At 35.1% G+C, this 16,143-nt stretch overlaps 1 protein-coding gene across 8 annotated transcripts in view; it reads right to left on the bottom strand.

Annotated features, from left to right (window-relative positions):
• The window catches only part of DENND1B (DENN domain containing 1B), a gene marked incomplete at its 3' end in the record, with an annotated part of 254,700 nt that overhangs the window by 126,689 nt on the left and 111,868 nt on the right, over positions 1–16,143 (bottom strand). For 3 of the 8 annotated variants that reach the window (XM_082425576.1, XM_082425578.1, XM_082425580.1), the window contains 5 exons: positions 14,382–14,451; positions 8,520–8,600; positions 4,937–4,996; positions 3,675–3,728; positions 1,050–1,160 (listed from right to left, as the gene is read on the bottom strand). In XM_082425576.1, coding sequence (XP_082281702.1) covers positions 1,050–1,160; positions 3,675–3,728; positions 4,937–4,996; positions 8,520–8,600; positions 14,382–14,451 — 376 coding nt within the window. Of the gene's footprint in view, positions 1–1,049; positions 1,161–3,674; positions 3,729–4,936; positions 4,997–8,519; positions 8,601–12,739; positions 12,782–14,381; positions 14,452–16,143 lie in introns of those variants that run through there. The other 5 variants (XM_082425577.1, XM_082425583.1, XM_082425582.1 and 2 more) reach the window with 4 other exon arrangements.

Below are 16,143 nucleotides of genomic sequence, written 5' to 3'. Positions count from 1 at the left end.
GTATTTTTTCAACTCTAGAGTAATGCAAATAACCCAAAATTAGAATCAGGAGACCCAGTTTCACATTACCTGTCTCCAACTATCTTATTTGGCCTTGGGGTGGCCATTTAACCTTTCTCTGAAAACATCAATACCTTTCTCATCGTTACACCCGAAATAGATACCCTAGAGAAATCCTGAAGCTCCTTCCGCTCTAAAATACTAAAACTTTACAGAATAAGGTTTGTATTTCTACTATCAGAGAACAAAACATAAAGATGTTATCTTATTTTTATCAGTTAGCCAAATTTGCAAGGAAGCTAATTCACGAAATATTAAATAATGTTTTTAATAAATATCTCATACATTACTCAAAACTATATTAAAATTTTTTGGTCAAAAATATTAAACTTTTAATGCTCAAAGTGAAAAAAATTAGAAAATCTAGCAAAATACTTCTGAATGTTTTTCTATGACCCAAGAAAACTCTATTCTCCCTGCCTTTAGCACAGTAATGAAGACCTTCCAGAAGAACATTTCAGTGAGTAGCATAAAACCTGTGATTTAAAAAAAAAATGCTATTTTGACTTTTAAGTTATTATCAGTCTGAAGAGCTCCTCCAAATCAGAACTATTATAGAATCCACTCCCAAACCACTACTTGGCAACAAAGATGAATCTACCTATTACCAGGTTAGGATAGCAGCTATTATCATGGCCCCTTGATTTCTTTCAAGTAGCTCCAATGGAAAAAGCCTCAAGTGAATAATAAAGATCTCATAATAGCTCTTAAGAATTCGTTAGATGGTAGAAGGCACTAAAATGAACTCCGGAGAGTTAAAAAGAAAAAAAAAAAAACTCTCATCTTCTGATAAGAAAAAATAATTAACCTGACTTAATGCACCCGCGAAGGCCTTCCATAAATCAGACCTTTGTACTCCAAGAGCCAGATTAAAACCATACATCAAAAGGGTATGTAGATATTGTCTCATAAGCACACGCAGAGCGTTTCTGCCTCTGCGCGGCTGCAGGTCTCTGGGCGCGGGGGGTGGGGGAGTGTGAGATACGCACGGTGCTGAGTTTGCCGGAGGTGACGATGACGCGCCTCTCGTGCAGCATGCTGGCGAAGAGCTGCAGCATGTTGTTTGCGTCCACAGCCACAAAGTACTCCGTGAGGTTCCTCTGCGCAAGCCAGAGACAACTGTGTAAGTTACAGGGAAAGTACCTGATACGTTCGCCACACAGTCTGAAGTACAAACAGTGTTAGGAGAATACGTGGTATTCATTAAAATAATTGAATTTAATTCTATTCTGCTGCCACACAGAGCACGTAGCTTTCTACTATTATTTGAAACATAGCCCTACTCCAGGAAAACATTCTCAGAGGGTGATCAGAGCATCACATCTTTCCCACCCTCCCTCCCCAGGCACCTGCAAAAGAAGCCTGTTTTCTGGGCCCCAACCTAGACCTGCTGAGTAGTAATCTTCAGAGTACAGCCCCAGGAATCCATTTTCTAAACAAATACTGCCAGTGATTCTTACACACACTGAACTTTGAGAACTGCTGCTCCAGAAGATACATTTGAGTCTCCCTCCGTTTGCCAACCAGTCAGCAGGCAGTATCATTGCCTGATACTATACACTATGTATAAGGCAACCACAGGATGAGATGGGTTTATAAAGCAGACCTTTGATTCTTTATTAAGGAAGATCTTGTTTATATCCCATGTCAGGCCTGCTTTATACCACTATAACCAAATAAAAGTTGGTGTTAATTTGATTCCTTGACTTAACACTTCAAATTGTTTTCCCCACATAGGAACAAAACCGGGGTAAGCTACGTTAACTTTCACTTTTAGATCCTCTCCTTCTTACTTATTTTTAATTTTCTGTACTCAAACTTAAGCCCATCAGAAAGCAACAAAGTGATAAAGAGACTGAATGAGAGATGACAATAGACTGAAACTGCAGTGCCAGGTGCACTATGACCCAGAAGGCTAAAACTTCTAGTTGAGCAAGAAACTAAGAAATCCAATTGTTTCTTCTATTTCTGTGAGGTACAAACTTTCCCAGAACAAACCAGTAATCACAGCAGGGCACATAAATGGAAACAGTGAGTGATGCTGAATTTGGTGGAGAGATTCATTTCCTGTTTTCTCTAGCTGAAGCATACCTCACCTTCCATTTCAACTCTTCATAATACAAAATTACTTTTATGTCATTCAACGTTAATATTTTTCCTATAATCTCAAAGATAATTTCTAGATGGGGAATTATTTCTCAATGCAGAATGTTGCCTTATGTATAGGTCCTTGCTTTTTTTTTTTTCCTCTTCCCTAAACAGGACTTTTTAAAAATAAAATATATTAATGGAGATGTAAAAATGTATATTCTCAGTGGCAGTTTTTCCTTAGAATGGTTCTTTAAAACTTTCAAAGTCACAGCAAAGTTTGTGAAGTTTGTTAAATCAAGCTATTAGCGGTTTATTAGTAAACTTAAGAAAGGTACGAAGGGGAGAGGCTAAAGCAAGAGACTGACTTGTATTAACAACCCTGATGTGAGGGGCAGGCGTGCATAAGTCAAGGCGGTCAGTCAGCCTCCAGGAAACCTAACAGACACCCCCAACCCACGGTGGTCTCGCACAAGACTTGAGGGCCTGTGATGTGACCTGCTGATCTGATGGTCTATCCCAGGCCCATGGGAAGAGCGGCTGAATGCAGTCTCTCACAGGAGTTAACTGGACTCATCTGTGCCAAAAACACCACTGACAGTCTCGGTTCGAAATTAGGAAATTTACAACTGTCTTCCTGGACTTTGTTCGTTCACTTATAACCCACGTGCTTTTGGAAACCAAACACTCAGTAGGTTCAAAAACATTTTTGGAAGAACAGTAGAGTTCTGAGGAAAATAATACATATTCCTTAAGTTGATGTTTCCTTCACTTTGATTGAATTATTTCTACTAATTCATTTTATCTTTCCAAAACAAAGCTGAAAAAAATTATGAGAGGAAATACTTCCTTTTCACACAGCATCCAAAAGTGTACTTGTCAATTCCATTTATCCATGTAACCTTTTCTACAGAATTTTAATTTGTAATAACTACTAAAACACTGAAAATATTTCTAGTAAGGCTACAATCAGGACTCTAAATAAATGTGAAATGTAGCAATTTTATAATTTCTTGTAGTATCCTTCAAGCCTTACAAAACATGTATTACTTATATTCAAAATCAGGAAATCAAGTAGAGAACATGTAAAATTTGAACAGAGATATGTATATACAAGGAATCTAAATACTATGGTCATTTCACTAAAGTAATTATTTGCGTGAAAATATTCCCCACTGCACGTGTTCATTCCCCGCCAACAGGAGTCATCTCCTGAGACGTCTCTTCTGCCTGATCCGGGGAGCTCAGGACCTAACTGAACACAGACTATCCTACTGAACTATCTCAAATGGTAGAAGTCGTTTTTCTCATATAATCTGTCTTATCTACAACCAGATACTAAGAAGGAGGTAAAGTAGCAGATACATAAAGAAGAAAAAGAGATAACAACATTATTCTTTATTTTTTCATTTTTTCTCACAGAGAGTTATAATGTTTTCTATTTCTCTACAAAGAAATCCTTAAACAGTGAGACCAAAATAAATAAATTTCATAATATCAGTAGAATAAAAACATAGAAAACTTACACTCTCCGGTATTGTTGGGAGTCCAGTTACATCAGGGGCAATGAAGTAGGAATGCTAATCAACAGAAATAAATCACATAAGAAAAGGAGAATTAAAATTTGGTAGCATTACGTATAATTTGAGATTAAAAATTTTAAAACATATCAACTAAATAAATACCAAGGACTGATGCTCAGGGTTTGCTGAATTTGAGAGATTCTTAAATGAGATAGCAGGTTTATATGAGATTTAACAGTAACTTTCTCATACAAAAAGTTTAAGTGTTGGTTAAAAATATTTCATTTTAAAATTGAAGTGGGAATCCTAGAAAAAGTTTATTAAGACGAAAAAAAGCATATTACTGAAAAATAGATAGATAGATAATTGTAACACATTTGGTTTAGGGAGCCTGGAAAAATAAGGCTTGTTTACCCAAGAATATATCAAAATCTATTGAGATTTTTGAGTTCCTACAGTTAAGTCCCCATAAATTTCTCTCGTACATATCAGCCACTATATTATTTAGACAGCAGAAATAAAAAATAATTTTTTAATATTTAAAACTTCTTAAAAGGTAATTAACCCAAAATATGACTTTTATACACCCACTAAACAAACGTTAATTAGCTTCTATAATATTCAAAGCAATACAACAGTTCATAGACATATTTACACAAAAAGCATACTGTGCACACCTTCACGTTTCACAGAATGTTCCCAAATTTTACCACCCAGAATCAGAGTACGAGTCAATCATCAAAATCATTTTATTTTCTGTTCATATTAATCTCCAAAATCATTTTACTATCTCACATAAGGACGTATTTAATATTGTCTTATAATTAAAGATTTGGGGGGAAAAACCCATTCTAGCCAATACTGAGCACCAGTGAACTCGTCAGAGCAAGGCAGGTTGGCACAATCATAGCGCATGACTTGCAGGGTGGAAGAACAGGGTCCTGAGATCCTGGACAAAACATGTGACAGACACCCATGTAGTGAGCCCACTGTGACATCACCAGCACTGACACGAGGGTAAGCATGGATTTGGTCTCTATGAGCTACTTGTATTTGGATGGATTTTTAATAGCACTGTATTTCATAAAGCTATGCTTTAAAAGATAGTATAAACAGAAAATATAATCCGAATGATTAATTTTCTTAAAAGAAGCAAATTTACCACTTCCCAAAGGACTAGAGTGAATCTTAAAGACATAGTGAAAGAAGTAATTAACTTCCCAATTTAACAGTGATTTTCAGAAGCCAATGTCCTTTGAACTCACCCGTGCTAGGGAGGGCTGATCTTTCAGAACTTGCTCACTGGCAATAAATATCTCTTGGTTCTTACAATACATAAGAGACAAAATGAGTATTTTACTTTCATGGGAGAAATTTACACAACAATTTGCTGTGTATTTGAGACAAACCCATGTAGCCACATTATCTGCTGAAAACATTTGAATAGCATTAATTACAAATGTTTTAAATGCTGATTTGCTAGTTTTATGCTAGAAAAATCTTGAAGTACTTTAATTCTCGACTGAGAGTACAGAATTCTGTGGATATTTAACGGCTTTGATATGTACTTTCAAAATAAGCATTTACATTAGATATTAACATTTCATAAAATCTCTGTGATATTCTAGTGGTTATAATGTCAAGTCTTGAAAAACTCATGTGATGGAATTTTCATGAAATACAAAATTTTAAGAAAATCACAGCAGTTTCTCAAAACTTGTCATATTTTTATAATGGAAATTCTGCAGACAAACAAAAATTTCTTTTCCACTTATGGAGGAACAAAAATGCCTATGACCATCAATGTTAACCTGACATCACAATACTAAAACTGTACTAGTAGGTGAAGACAAGTGTTTTCATCCCAGTTTTGCTGGTCATTAACTGCACAGCACTGGCATGTGACTTTATAACCTGTTACTGAAGTCAAATGAAATTACTAAGTGGGCTTTACATAAAGGTTTATCAACCAGTTGGATTTAACAATACCTAAGATATTGTATTGAGAACAGGTGACAAGATTTGAAACCTATCACAGACTACTGATTCAAAAGCTTATATGTGAGGCTTAAAATATAAAAAATAACCATCAGACACAGAAATACAACACAGTCACTCAAATTCCTTTACCAAGATTATTTCAGATATAATAAAAATCCTCTCCTTATCAAATGAAACTTCAATTTACTAGCAACTAACATTCAAATAGCTTTTCGTGGTATATCTAAATATATCATTTCATAAAATTCCCCAAACGACTTTCTCAAAAACTGATTCACTGAATTTCTCAAATGGATAAAAGGGAACATCAAAAGAGATTAACTTTTTTGCCTCACATCACACATTTAGTGACTGTGATTTAAACCAAAATCTTCTAGTCTTTAGGTATTAAGAAGCCTAGACGTCTTTGACTTAGTTCTTATTAATAAAGGTAAAGTGTTTCAATATGCAGTATTTCTGAAATGTATTTTTATAAGATATTTAGTTACTCCTGAACAAATAAGACAGTCAAATTTAGAGAATACATTTTTATTTCTCAGCTCTCTGTTACTAGCTACCTCTATCATCTTAGCACTTACATGTTTCCTTCACCATTTAACAAAGTGTTAGAATCACTTCATACATACAACCCTCCCAAAGAAAAACACTTATTTTCAGAAAATCCAGAGCTTTTCTTCCTTCTCCGGGGCATTTTCCCTTGTCCTTTGTACTTCATTCCCACTAACTGTGGACCTGCATTCTTTTGGCTTCAGTGACTACAAATCTGAGTTTCTCCTTCACTGCTCCTTCCTCCAACCCTTTCCCTCCACCTGCTCTCTTCTTCCATACAACTTCTTTGGGCAATTAGACCTTACCCTCTGCTCTATCCTCTCTACATTCTGCCCTTTAAATCGCTCAGTTATTCCTACAACCACGTCTGCAGATGACTCCCCGATTTGGGTTAAAACTTCCAGGTTATCCTTAGCTTTCCAGCCCCCAATCTCTAAATGACTACATAACATTTATTTCCACTTTGGCATTAAGCAGCAAAAGAGGATGCAGACATAAAGGGGCAGAGAACGTTATGCTGTTACAACAAGGGAACATTTCACAAAGGTGGGAACTGAGCTAGTTCTAAAGATACACAGTCTACAAGAGGTTTTAGAGGAAGCTGTACAACCGAGAAAGCACAATGTTCACTCGAGAAGATGAATAGAACACTGTGACCAGAGTAGAGAATCAATTCATGTGGAAGAAAACTGAGACAGAAAAGTGAAAAGCTGGATTGAGGCTAAGAAGTGGATGGTCCTGAAAGGCCAAAAATTTGGACAAATTCTACTGAAAATGGGGGACGACTGAAGGTTTTCATCAGGGGACTTTATATAGTTGAAGGAAGTTTGATCTTACGGCCTTTAGAAGGGACTGGAAGGAGAGGCTGTAGACTGAGGGCTGCCTGAAGTGATGGGCACCCAGACCAGGCTGCTGCCACTAGAAATATCAAGAAGGAAACCACAGAGGAGAGCACTGTGATCAAACAAAATCACAGGGGGAAATCTACGCAAGAAGAAGGTTATTACCAAAGAAAGAAGGAAATAAGGCTAACAATTTCCTTATCTTGCAAAAAACCAAAAGACCTAGAAAGAGAAAAACAAATACCGTATGCTAACACATATATATGGAATCTAAAAAAAAAGGTTCTGAAGAACCTAGGGGCAGGACAGGAATAAAGACGCAGACGTAGAGAATGGACTTGAGGACACGGGGAGGGGGAAGGGTAAGCTGGGACGAAGGGAGACAGTGGCATGGAGTTATATATACTACCAAATGTAAAACAGATAGTTAGTGGGAAGCAGCCGCATAGCACAGGGAGATCAGCTCGGTGCTTTGTGACCACCTAGAGGGGTGGGGTAGGGAGAGTGGGAGGGAGACACAAGAGGGAGGAGATATGGGGACATATGTATATGTATAGCTGATTCACTGTGTTATACATCAGAAACTAACACACCAATGTAAAGCAATTATACTCCAATAAAGATGTTAAAAAAAAAAAAAACAGCAAAAGACCTATTAGCACGATTACATACATTTCAAATTGCTTTCTCCTTCAATTTCTCTTGCATCATTATATATTTTCCTTCCTTAATTAGAACAGTTTATTGTTATTTTGGAAGAACCAAAATCAACATAGGTAAATTTTGACATTCCATTATATGCCAAATTAATGAAGAAAATTAACGAAAACATTCATATTTTGTGATTATTAATTTTGAACACTTACAAAGCCTCCCAAAGTACCAGGGTGATTTTAGTTATAGACGGTACAGTTCATTAAAAGTTTCAGTGGTAAATAATCTATACCACCACAGCCTTACTGCTTTGAGAAACTTTAATCATATTTCCAGTATTTGGTGATTATACTAAAAGACGTATTGAAGTATGGGGAAAGAAAGAGTTTTTTAACCCAGAATCTTTATCATATAGTTGGTTATATAGTACATTTTCAATACTTATTATGTACTGTTTTCATTTTATGAAGGGTATTTGGTATTGTATACTTGTGTGGCTGTGGGTGTGTATTTCCTTATTATGGATAGATTTTACCTGAAAATCAATGTTCCTTGCAATCAAAATATTCTCAGATATTTGGTAACTTTTAGCATATAATTTAAAAATCTGTGATTTAACAACTACCGAAGTATACATCTATCATATCATGTTATGATAGTTAAAGCATGTCAGAAAGCCTCAATATCACCATGTAGTAATGTCAGTACAGGCATTAAAGTCTTCCTGGGAGCATGGGTGGTGACTCAGCAGAGTTTCTAAACTGCTGTGACTCCAAACATCAATTACTGACTCAATACTTACCACACTCAAATTGACAGGAGTGTTTGCCTTTGGTACTGGCTGGTTATAGAGTGATTTGAGAGTTTCATTCAAATCATCTTCCTAGAGTTAAAAAAAAAAAAAAAAAGTACATTTTTATAAATAAAATAGGAACTAAGTAAATACAATTAAAACTACTTGACAAAATCAATCACTGTGCCTACTCACTGCAGACGTGTTATATACAGGCAGACCCTGGAGATACGGCGGGCTCAGCTCCAGACTACCGCAATTAAGCAAATACAGCAATAACGTGAGTCTCATGCATTTTTCAGTATCCTAGTGCGTATAAAAGTTATGTTTACACTACACTGTAGTATATTAAATGTGCAATACCATTATGTCTAAAAAAAACAATGTCATACCTTAATTTAAAATACTTTATTGCTAAACAGTGCTAACCATCATCTGGGCCTTCAGCGAGTCGGAATCTTTTCACTGGCGGAGGGTTTGCCTCGATGTTGATGCTGCAGACTGATGAGGCTGGTGGGTGCTGAAGGGTGGGGCCGCCGTGGCAGTTTCTTCAAACAAGACAATAAACTTTGCTGCATCCACTGACTCTCCCTTTCATCGGCAGTCTGCGATGCTGTTTGATAGCATTTTACTCACAGTAGAACTTATTTCAAAATTGGAGTCAATCGTCTCAAACCCTGCTGCTGCTTCAGCAACTAAGCTCATGTTATATTCCGAATCCTTTGTTGTCATTTCAACAATCGTCACGGCATCTTCACCAGGAGCAGATTCCATCTCAAAAAGCCACTTTCTTTGCTCATCCATAAAGAAGCGATTCTTCTTCTGTTCAAGTTTTATCATGAGATTGCAGCAATTGTCACGTCTTCAGGCTCCACTTCTAATTCTCATTTCCTTGCTATTTCTACCACATCTGCAGTCACTTCCTCCAGTCAAGTCTTGAATCCCCCCAACTCAACGTCATCCAATAGGGTTGGAATCAACTTATTCAAGCTCCAGTGAATATTGATATTTTACCTCTTCCCATGAACCAAAAGTGTTCTTAATGGCATCTAAAATGGTGAATCCTTCCCAGAGGGTTTTCAATTTACTGTGCCCAGATTCATCAGAGGAATCACTATCTGTGGCAGCTACAGTCTCCCGAAATGTATTTCTTAAATAATAAGACTTCATAATAAATTTAAAAATGATAAATACAATAAGTATAAACATAAACATAAATTTAAAATAATGATAATAATAAATAAGAGTCAAAATTACTTCTTGATCAACAGGCTGAAGAATGGATGTTGTGTTAGCAGGCGTGAAGAAAACAATAATCTTGTTGTCCATTTCCATCAGAGCCCTTGGGTGACCAGGTGCACTGTCAATGAACAGTAACATTTTGAGAGGAATTTTTTTCTGAGCAGTAGGTCTCAACAGTGGGTTTAAAATATTCAGTAAACCATGTTACAAACAGACGTGCTGTCATTCAGGCTTTGTTGTTCCATTTACAGAGCACAGGCAGAGCAGATGTAGCATAATTCTTAAGGGCCCTCGGATTTTCGGAATAATAAATGAGCACTGGCTTCAACTTAAAGTCACCAGCTGCACTAGCCCCTAAGGAGAGAGTCAGCCTATCCTTTGAAGCTTTGAAAAGTAGGCACTGACTTCTCCTCTCCAGCTATGAAAGTCCTAGACGGCATCTTCTTCCAATAGAAGGCTGTTTCCTCTACACTGAAAATCTGTTGTTTAGTGCAGCCACCTTCATTAATTATCTTAGGAGATCTCCTGGATAACTTGCTGCAGCTTCTACATCAGCACTTGCTGCTTCACCTTGCACTTTATGTTAAAGAGATGGCTTCTTTCCTTAAACCTCATTAAAGCAACCTCTGCCAGCTTCAGTCTTTCCTTCTGCAGCCTCTTCGCCCCTCTCAGCCTTCGCAGAGTTGAAGAGAGGTAGGACCTTGCTGTGGATGAGGCTTTGGCTTAAAGGAATGTTGTGGCTGCTTTGATCTTCTATCTAGACCACTAAAACTTTCTCCATATCAGCAATAAGGCTGTTTTGCTTTCTTACCATTCATGTGTTCACTCAGGTAGTACTTTTAATTTGCTTCAAGAACTTTTCCTTTGCATTCACAACTTGGCTAACTATTTAGTGCAGAGGAACGCTTGCATTTCCCATTTTAATTTTAAAATCACAAACCTAGTTTTTAAGAAATAGGTACAATTTAAGTAAGATTATTGTACTAAGATGCAACTTTGATGCAAGATGCAAATATTCTAAATACTTCTTTTCTAAGTAGCTCTTAGTTACTACTTGCCCCATGATAAATGGGATTACGTAAAATATATAACACATCTACTTTATGGGATTTGTACAGTAATAATGTACCTTGATGTGCACACTCACTTTTCTGAATTACACATACAAATGAAGTAATAAATACGTGAAGGTAGCTTCTCATATACATAGTTATTTTTATTCTCTCTTAAAATGTTTATGTTGGGAGAATAAACCAAAGGTTAAGGCAGTTGTTCAAAGAAGTTAATCATTCATTTTAAGGGATATGGATACAAGACACACATGACTTCTCACAATTTCTCTTATAACTTGACTATGAAAACTTAATAATTCAGATCTCTACAAATTCTTGCAAAAGTGTGTACTCAAAACTGCGTATTTTCGTTAGTGTATATATGTCAATGCTACTCTCACTTCACCCCAGCTTCCCCCTCTCCCCCGTGTCCTCAAGTCCATTCTCTACGTCTACGAATGTAAAATAGATAGCTAGTGGGAAGCAGCTGCATAGCACAGGGAGATCAGCTCGGTGCTTTATGACCACCTAGAGGGGTGGGACAAGGAGGATGGGAGGGAGACGCAAGAGGGAGGGGATATGGGGATATATGTATGCATATAGCTGATTTACTTTGTTGTACAGCAGAAACTAACACAGTATTGTGAAGCAATTATACTCCAATGAAGATCTATTAAAAAAACCCAAAACTGCCTATTTGAAATTCTCTTTAGAATGACCTAAAAAGAAGGACTCTAAAGCATTCATCACTTGACCATTTAAGCAATGAAATATACCACAGGATATTCTGGATGATACTGATGTTCTGTGTATACAAAATTCTTATGGAAACAAATTTTTTAAAAGTCTAGCTTTTAAGAATCCTTTGTAGTTGCCTAATGCTGATCAGATAAGGATAACTGACTGTGAATCTAAATTCCAATCTAAATACCCTGTGGCACTGAATTAACAATGAAAAGAAAAATTATTACAGTCATAGATTTACTTCCAGTTATTGATTAATACTGTGAACTTATAATATTTTTTTCCACTAATTAGGAACACAAATGTAGTCTCCCTCACTTCCTCTCTTCAGGAAACCACAGTATGTTTTTTTTACATATTCCAGTACTACATATGGTCTCAGGGAGCATATGACATACAATAAGTATGAGTATTAAGTTTCTGAAGGTAACGTATTCAAAAGTTGGACAACTAATACAATTAATGTTGGTTCCACATGTTTACTCAAAAACATAAAGAACAAGAGACTATCATGAAGTAGAATTCTGGTTTTGAGTTTTCAATGCAATAATTGAATACTGTTATTTCCAGTTATTTTCTTAGGAAAATGAATGACTGAATAGCTTATATATAAAATTGTTCAAGTGTAAAATGACCTTCTAATGAATATTTCACAGAATTAAGTACATCAAGTGTAGAGAGGGAAATGTTTACACACACAGCACACGCACACAAACCCTGGACTTCTGACAAACACTAAAAACATGCTATTATGTTATAATAATAAAATTTGATTGCCAAATTAGGAGATTACTCACTAGAAGACTAAAAGAAGTGTCTTAATTTATTAATAATACATTTAAATTCTATTTAATAAAAAGTATCTGGAGTAGTATTTGTATTGAGTTTAGGTCTGTTTTTAAAGATATTTACACTGAATCTTAAAAGATGAGTGTTCTACCAGTGTTCTAGGAAATTTAAGTGGCTCCAATAAGTGGACAGTATATTGTGTGTAGAAAAGTGGGAGCAGATAAGCCAGGAAGGACTATCAAATGCCAGATCATGAAGCTTCTAATATGTCAAGCAGCACACGTTTAGATTTTATTCTAAGGAAAAAAAGGAGCCACTGAGAGGATTATAAGCAAGCAGTAAAACGATATAATCAGGTTTCAGAAAGATCATTCTTAGAGATCAGAATATGGTGGTACTTACAACTAAGAATGTGTATAAGATGCCCATAAGTAATTTCTAGAGAGAAGAGAAAAGAAAACTAAGAACACCAAAATTCTAGGTGTAGATAAAGAAAAAAGTTCAAAGAAAGACTGAGGCTATAACTAAAAGCAAAGAAAACACAATGTCAGATGACCAAACAAAATACAGTCTCAAGTGTGGAGGAGTATCAAGTAAGAATTTAAGCAGATAGCCAGAGACCAGAAAATATACCCTACATTTCAAAATTAGAAAGCAACAACAGGCAATTATTGCAGATTTTTTTTTAAAAAACTTTTATTTGAATTAAATTACATCAAATAGCACAGCTAATATCTTAGTAAATTAGTCCTTGTTTAAAATAAGGAAGAATGATTAAGGGGAAAATTTACAAACTATCATCCCAGAGAAGTTCATTAATTCAAAGCAAACTTCAGTTTCTGTTTTGTTTTTATTTTTAAGAAAAAAGGATAAAGATGTACAGATAAATACAAGAGCTAAAGCTATAAAATTCTTAGAAGAAAAAAAGAAAGCTTCATGACATTGGGTTTGAAAATTATTTCTTGACATGACACCAGAAGCACAAAGCAACAAAAGAAAAAAACAGATAAATTGGACTTCATGAAAGTTAAAAACTTTTGTGCATCAAAGGACACTATCAACAAAGTAAAAAGACAACCCACAGAATGGGAGAAAATATTTGCAAATCATATATCTGATAAAGGATTAGTATCTGAATATGTAAATAACTCCCACTCCTCAACAACATGATGATTAAAAAATGGCAAAGGACTTGAATAAATAATTCTCCAAAGAAGATATACAATGACCAATAAGCACATGAAAAGACTCTATATCGCTAATGTTTAGGGAAATGCACGTGAAAGCCACAATCATATACCACTTCACACCTATTAGGATGGCCATTATAAAAACAAAACAAAAAATAACTGCTGGGGAGGATATGGGGAAACTGGAACTCTGTGCATTGCTCGTGGGAATGTAAATTGATGCACCCACTGTGGAAAATGTTACGGCAGTTCTCCAAAAAGTTAAACACGGAATTACCACGTTATTCAGCAGTTCTACTTCTGGGTATATACTCAAAAGAATACACGAACTCAAACAGTTATTTGTACATCCACGTTCATAGCAGCTTTGTTCACAACAGCCGAAAGGTGGAAGCAACCCAAGTGTTCATCTAAATATGAATGAATAAACAAAATGTGGTGTGTGAATAACGGAATATTATTCACCCTTAAACAGGGAGGAAATTCTGACATATACTACAGCATGGATGAACTCTGAAACATGAAGTGAAATAAGCCAGTCACAGAAGGACCTATATTGTATCATTCTACTTATACGAGGTACATGGTCCGATGCAGACAGACAGAAAGTAGTACGATGGTTGTTGCCAGGGACTTGGCAAGGGCAGGGAGGAATGGGAAGTTGCTGTTTAACGGTTAGAGAGATTCAATTTGGGAAGTAAAAAGGTTGTAAAGATGATGGTATTGATGACTGCAGAACAATGTGAATGTATTTAATGGTACAGAACTGTACACTTAAAGACAGTTAAAATGGTAAATTTCATGTTAGGTGTATTTTACCACAATTTTAAAAATGGGGAAAAAACATGACTTACCAGTTCCTTAGCCAAGTAATCTGCCAGAGTATTTAGAAGCTTGTAATACACTTCAAACCATGGCAGGTAACTGTAAAAAAAAAAAAAAAACTTTAAAAATGTGTGTGTGTGTGTGTGTGTGTGTGTATATATATGTATCATTTAGAATCAAGAAACAAGATGGCAAAATAAACATCAAATCTAGATTATTTCAAACAGGTTGATCCTGGAGGGCAAAAAAGAACTATACCCATGTTCTCTTTACTGTTACAGTAAAATTTTACATATAATCTACTATTAGTTTTCATAAAGTAGTCAGAATCCAAAGTTCCATTATAAAGGTTATTCATTACACACTTCTATTTTATGTTAGCAGCACCGAAAATCACTTAATCCCATTGCGTGGTACGCAAGGTATGAGTGCACCAAAAGCACTCATAGAATAAAAATTAACCACTGTAATAAGAAAATATCAAATAAAAACTAATTTTAAAAAGCTTTTAAAACAAAGATATAATCATTTCTTTTTAAATATTACTGAATTAAGTATATAAAAATAGAATTATGTGCTTATTAATTAAATCAATTCTTCAGAAATTGATGTTTACGTAGGATGGTAAATTTCAAAATAAATCAATACAAGTAAGAAAGCCTATTTTAAAAATTGTAAATATTATAAATAGCATTTAAGTATCAAAATCACATATAATTTAAAAATCATTTTGATTCATTTTGCTAGACACAAATATAATTAATTTTATGAAAGCAAAATATTAAATCCAAAAATCAATTGTACAAAATAAAATCTGTACTCCTTTTCAAATTAAGGTATGTATATTTAAAATCTATCCAAAGTTTTTAATTGTATATTAAACTGTACACTTTTCACATATAAGAAGAGTAAATCACAAAACACACCAGTGTAGTTAATTATCAGTTAACAAATACTCATTTTTTTCTTCAGAGAATGACTACAACAGACTACTTTTTAAGAGAAAAAAGTGTGATACTTTTACTACACAATTTTATACTGACAAGAGTACAGATACACAAAACAGATTTAATAATCAATGAGTAGAGCTTAGAAAAACAGCATTCTTTCTGCATTTTTTTCATATAATGTCTGATTTATTAGTGACCATGAATGATGCTTTTTAATTAGGAGTAGCCTAAAGTCATAACAAAAGAACAGTCAGGTAAACGACAGTATCCTTACTCAGCAGAGTGCTATAGAGTTCTTTAAAATGATCATTATAAATAGTAAGTAATGATATAAAAGATGCCTATCATATTTAAAAATATCTACCAACTTTTCGTTAAATCTAGCATATTGAGTAGTACATCCATTTATCTCTGTGCCCTTTGGAAATGCCACTAAAATGACTATAAATAAATAAAAAGGGTATAAATTAATGAGGACAAGACAAATGCAATAGAAAGCAACACAGGTGAATGGCTTTGTAAAGATGGTAAGCAAGCAAAGAAAAACTGACTTTGCAGAAAAGAGAAAACCAAAACCTGAGTATCAACAGAAGGGAAAATGACCATTAGCCAATAGACTGGCCCCCAAAGGATCCTGAAACACTGACCTGGGAATCTCTCAAAGGAAAAAAACACCTCAAAGGCCCTATATTTTCTTGTGAAACCAACCACTGCACATACAATGATGCTAATTCAGTTTAATGCCTCTATCTTAAATATAAATTAATGGTCCAACCACCAGATATTTGAGGAAATACAGACATCAATACAAACATAAAAGGAACTCCAAGTAAACAAAGAT

The sequence above is a fragment of the Balaenoptera physalus genome, assembly GCF_965194825.1.
Source record: "Balaenoptera physalus genome assembly, chromosome: 1".
Lineage (NCBI taxonomy): Eukaryota > Metazoa > Chordata > Mammalia > Artiodactyla > Balaenopteridae > Balaenoptera > Balaenoptera physalus.
This window is presented reverse-complemented; position numbering and strand designations above follow the sequence as displayed.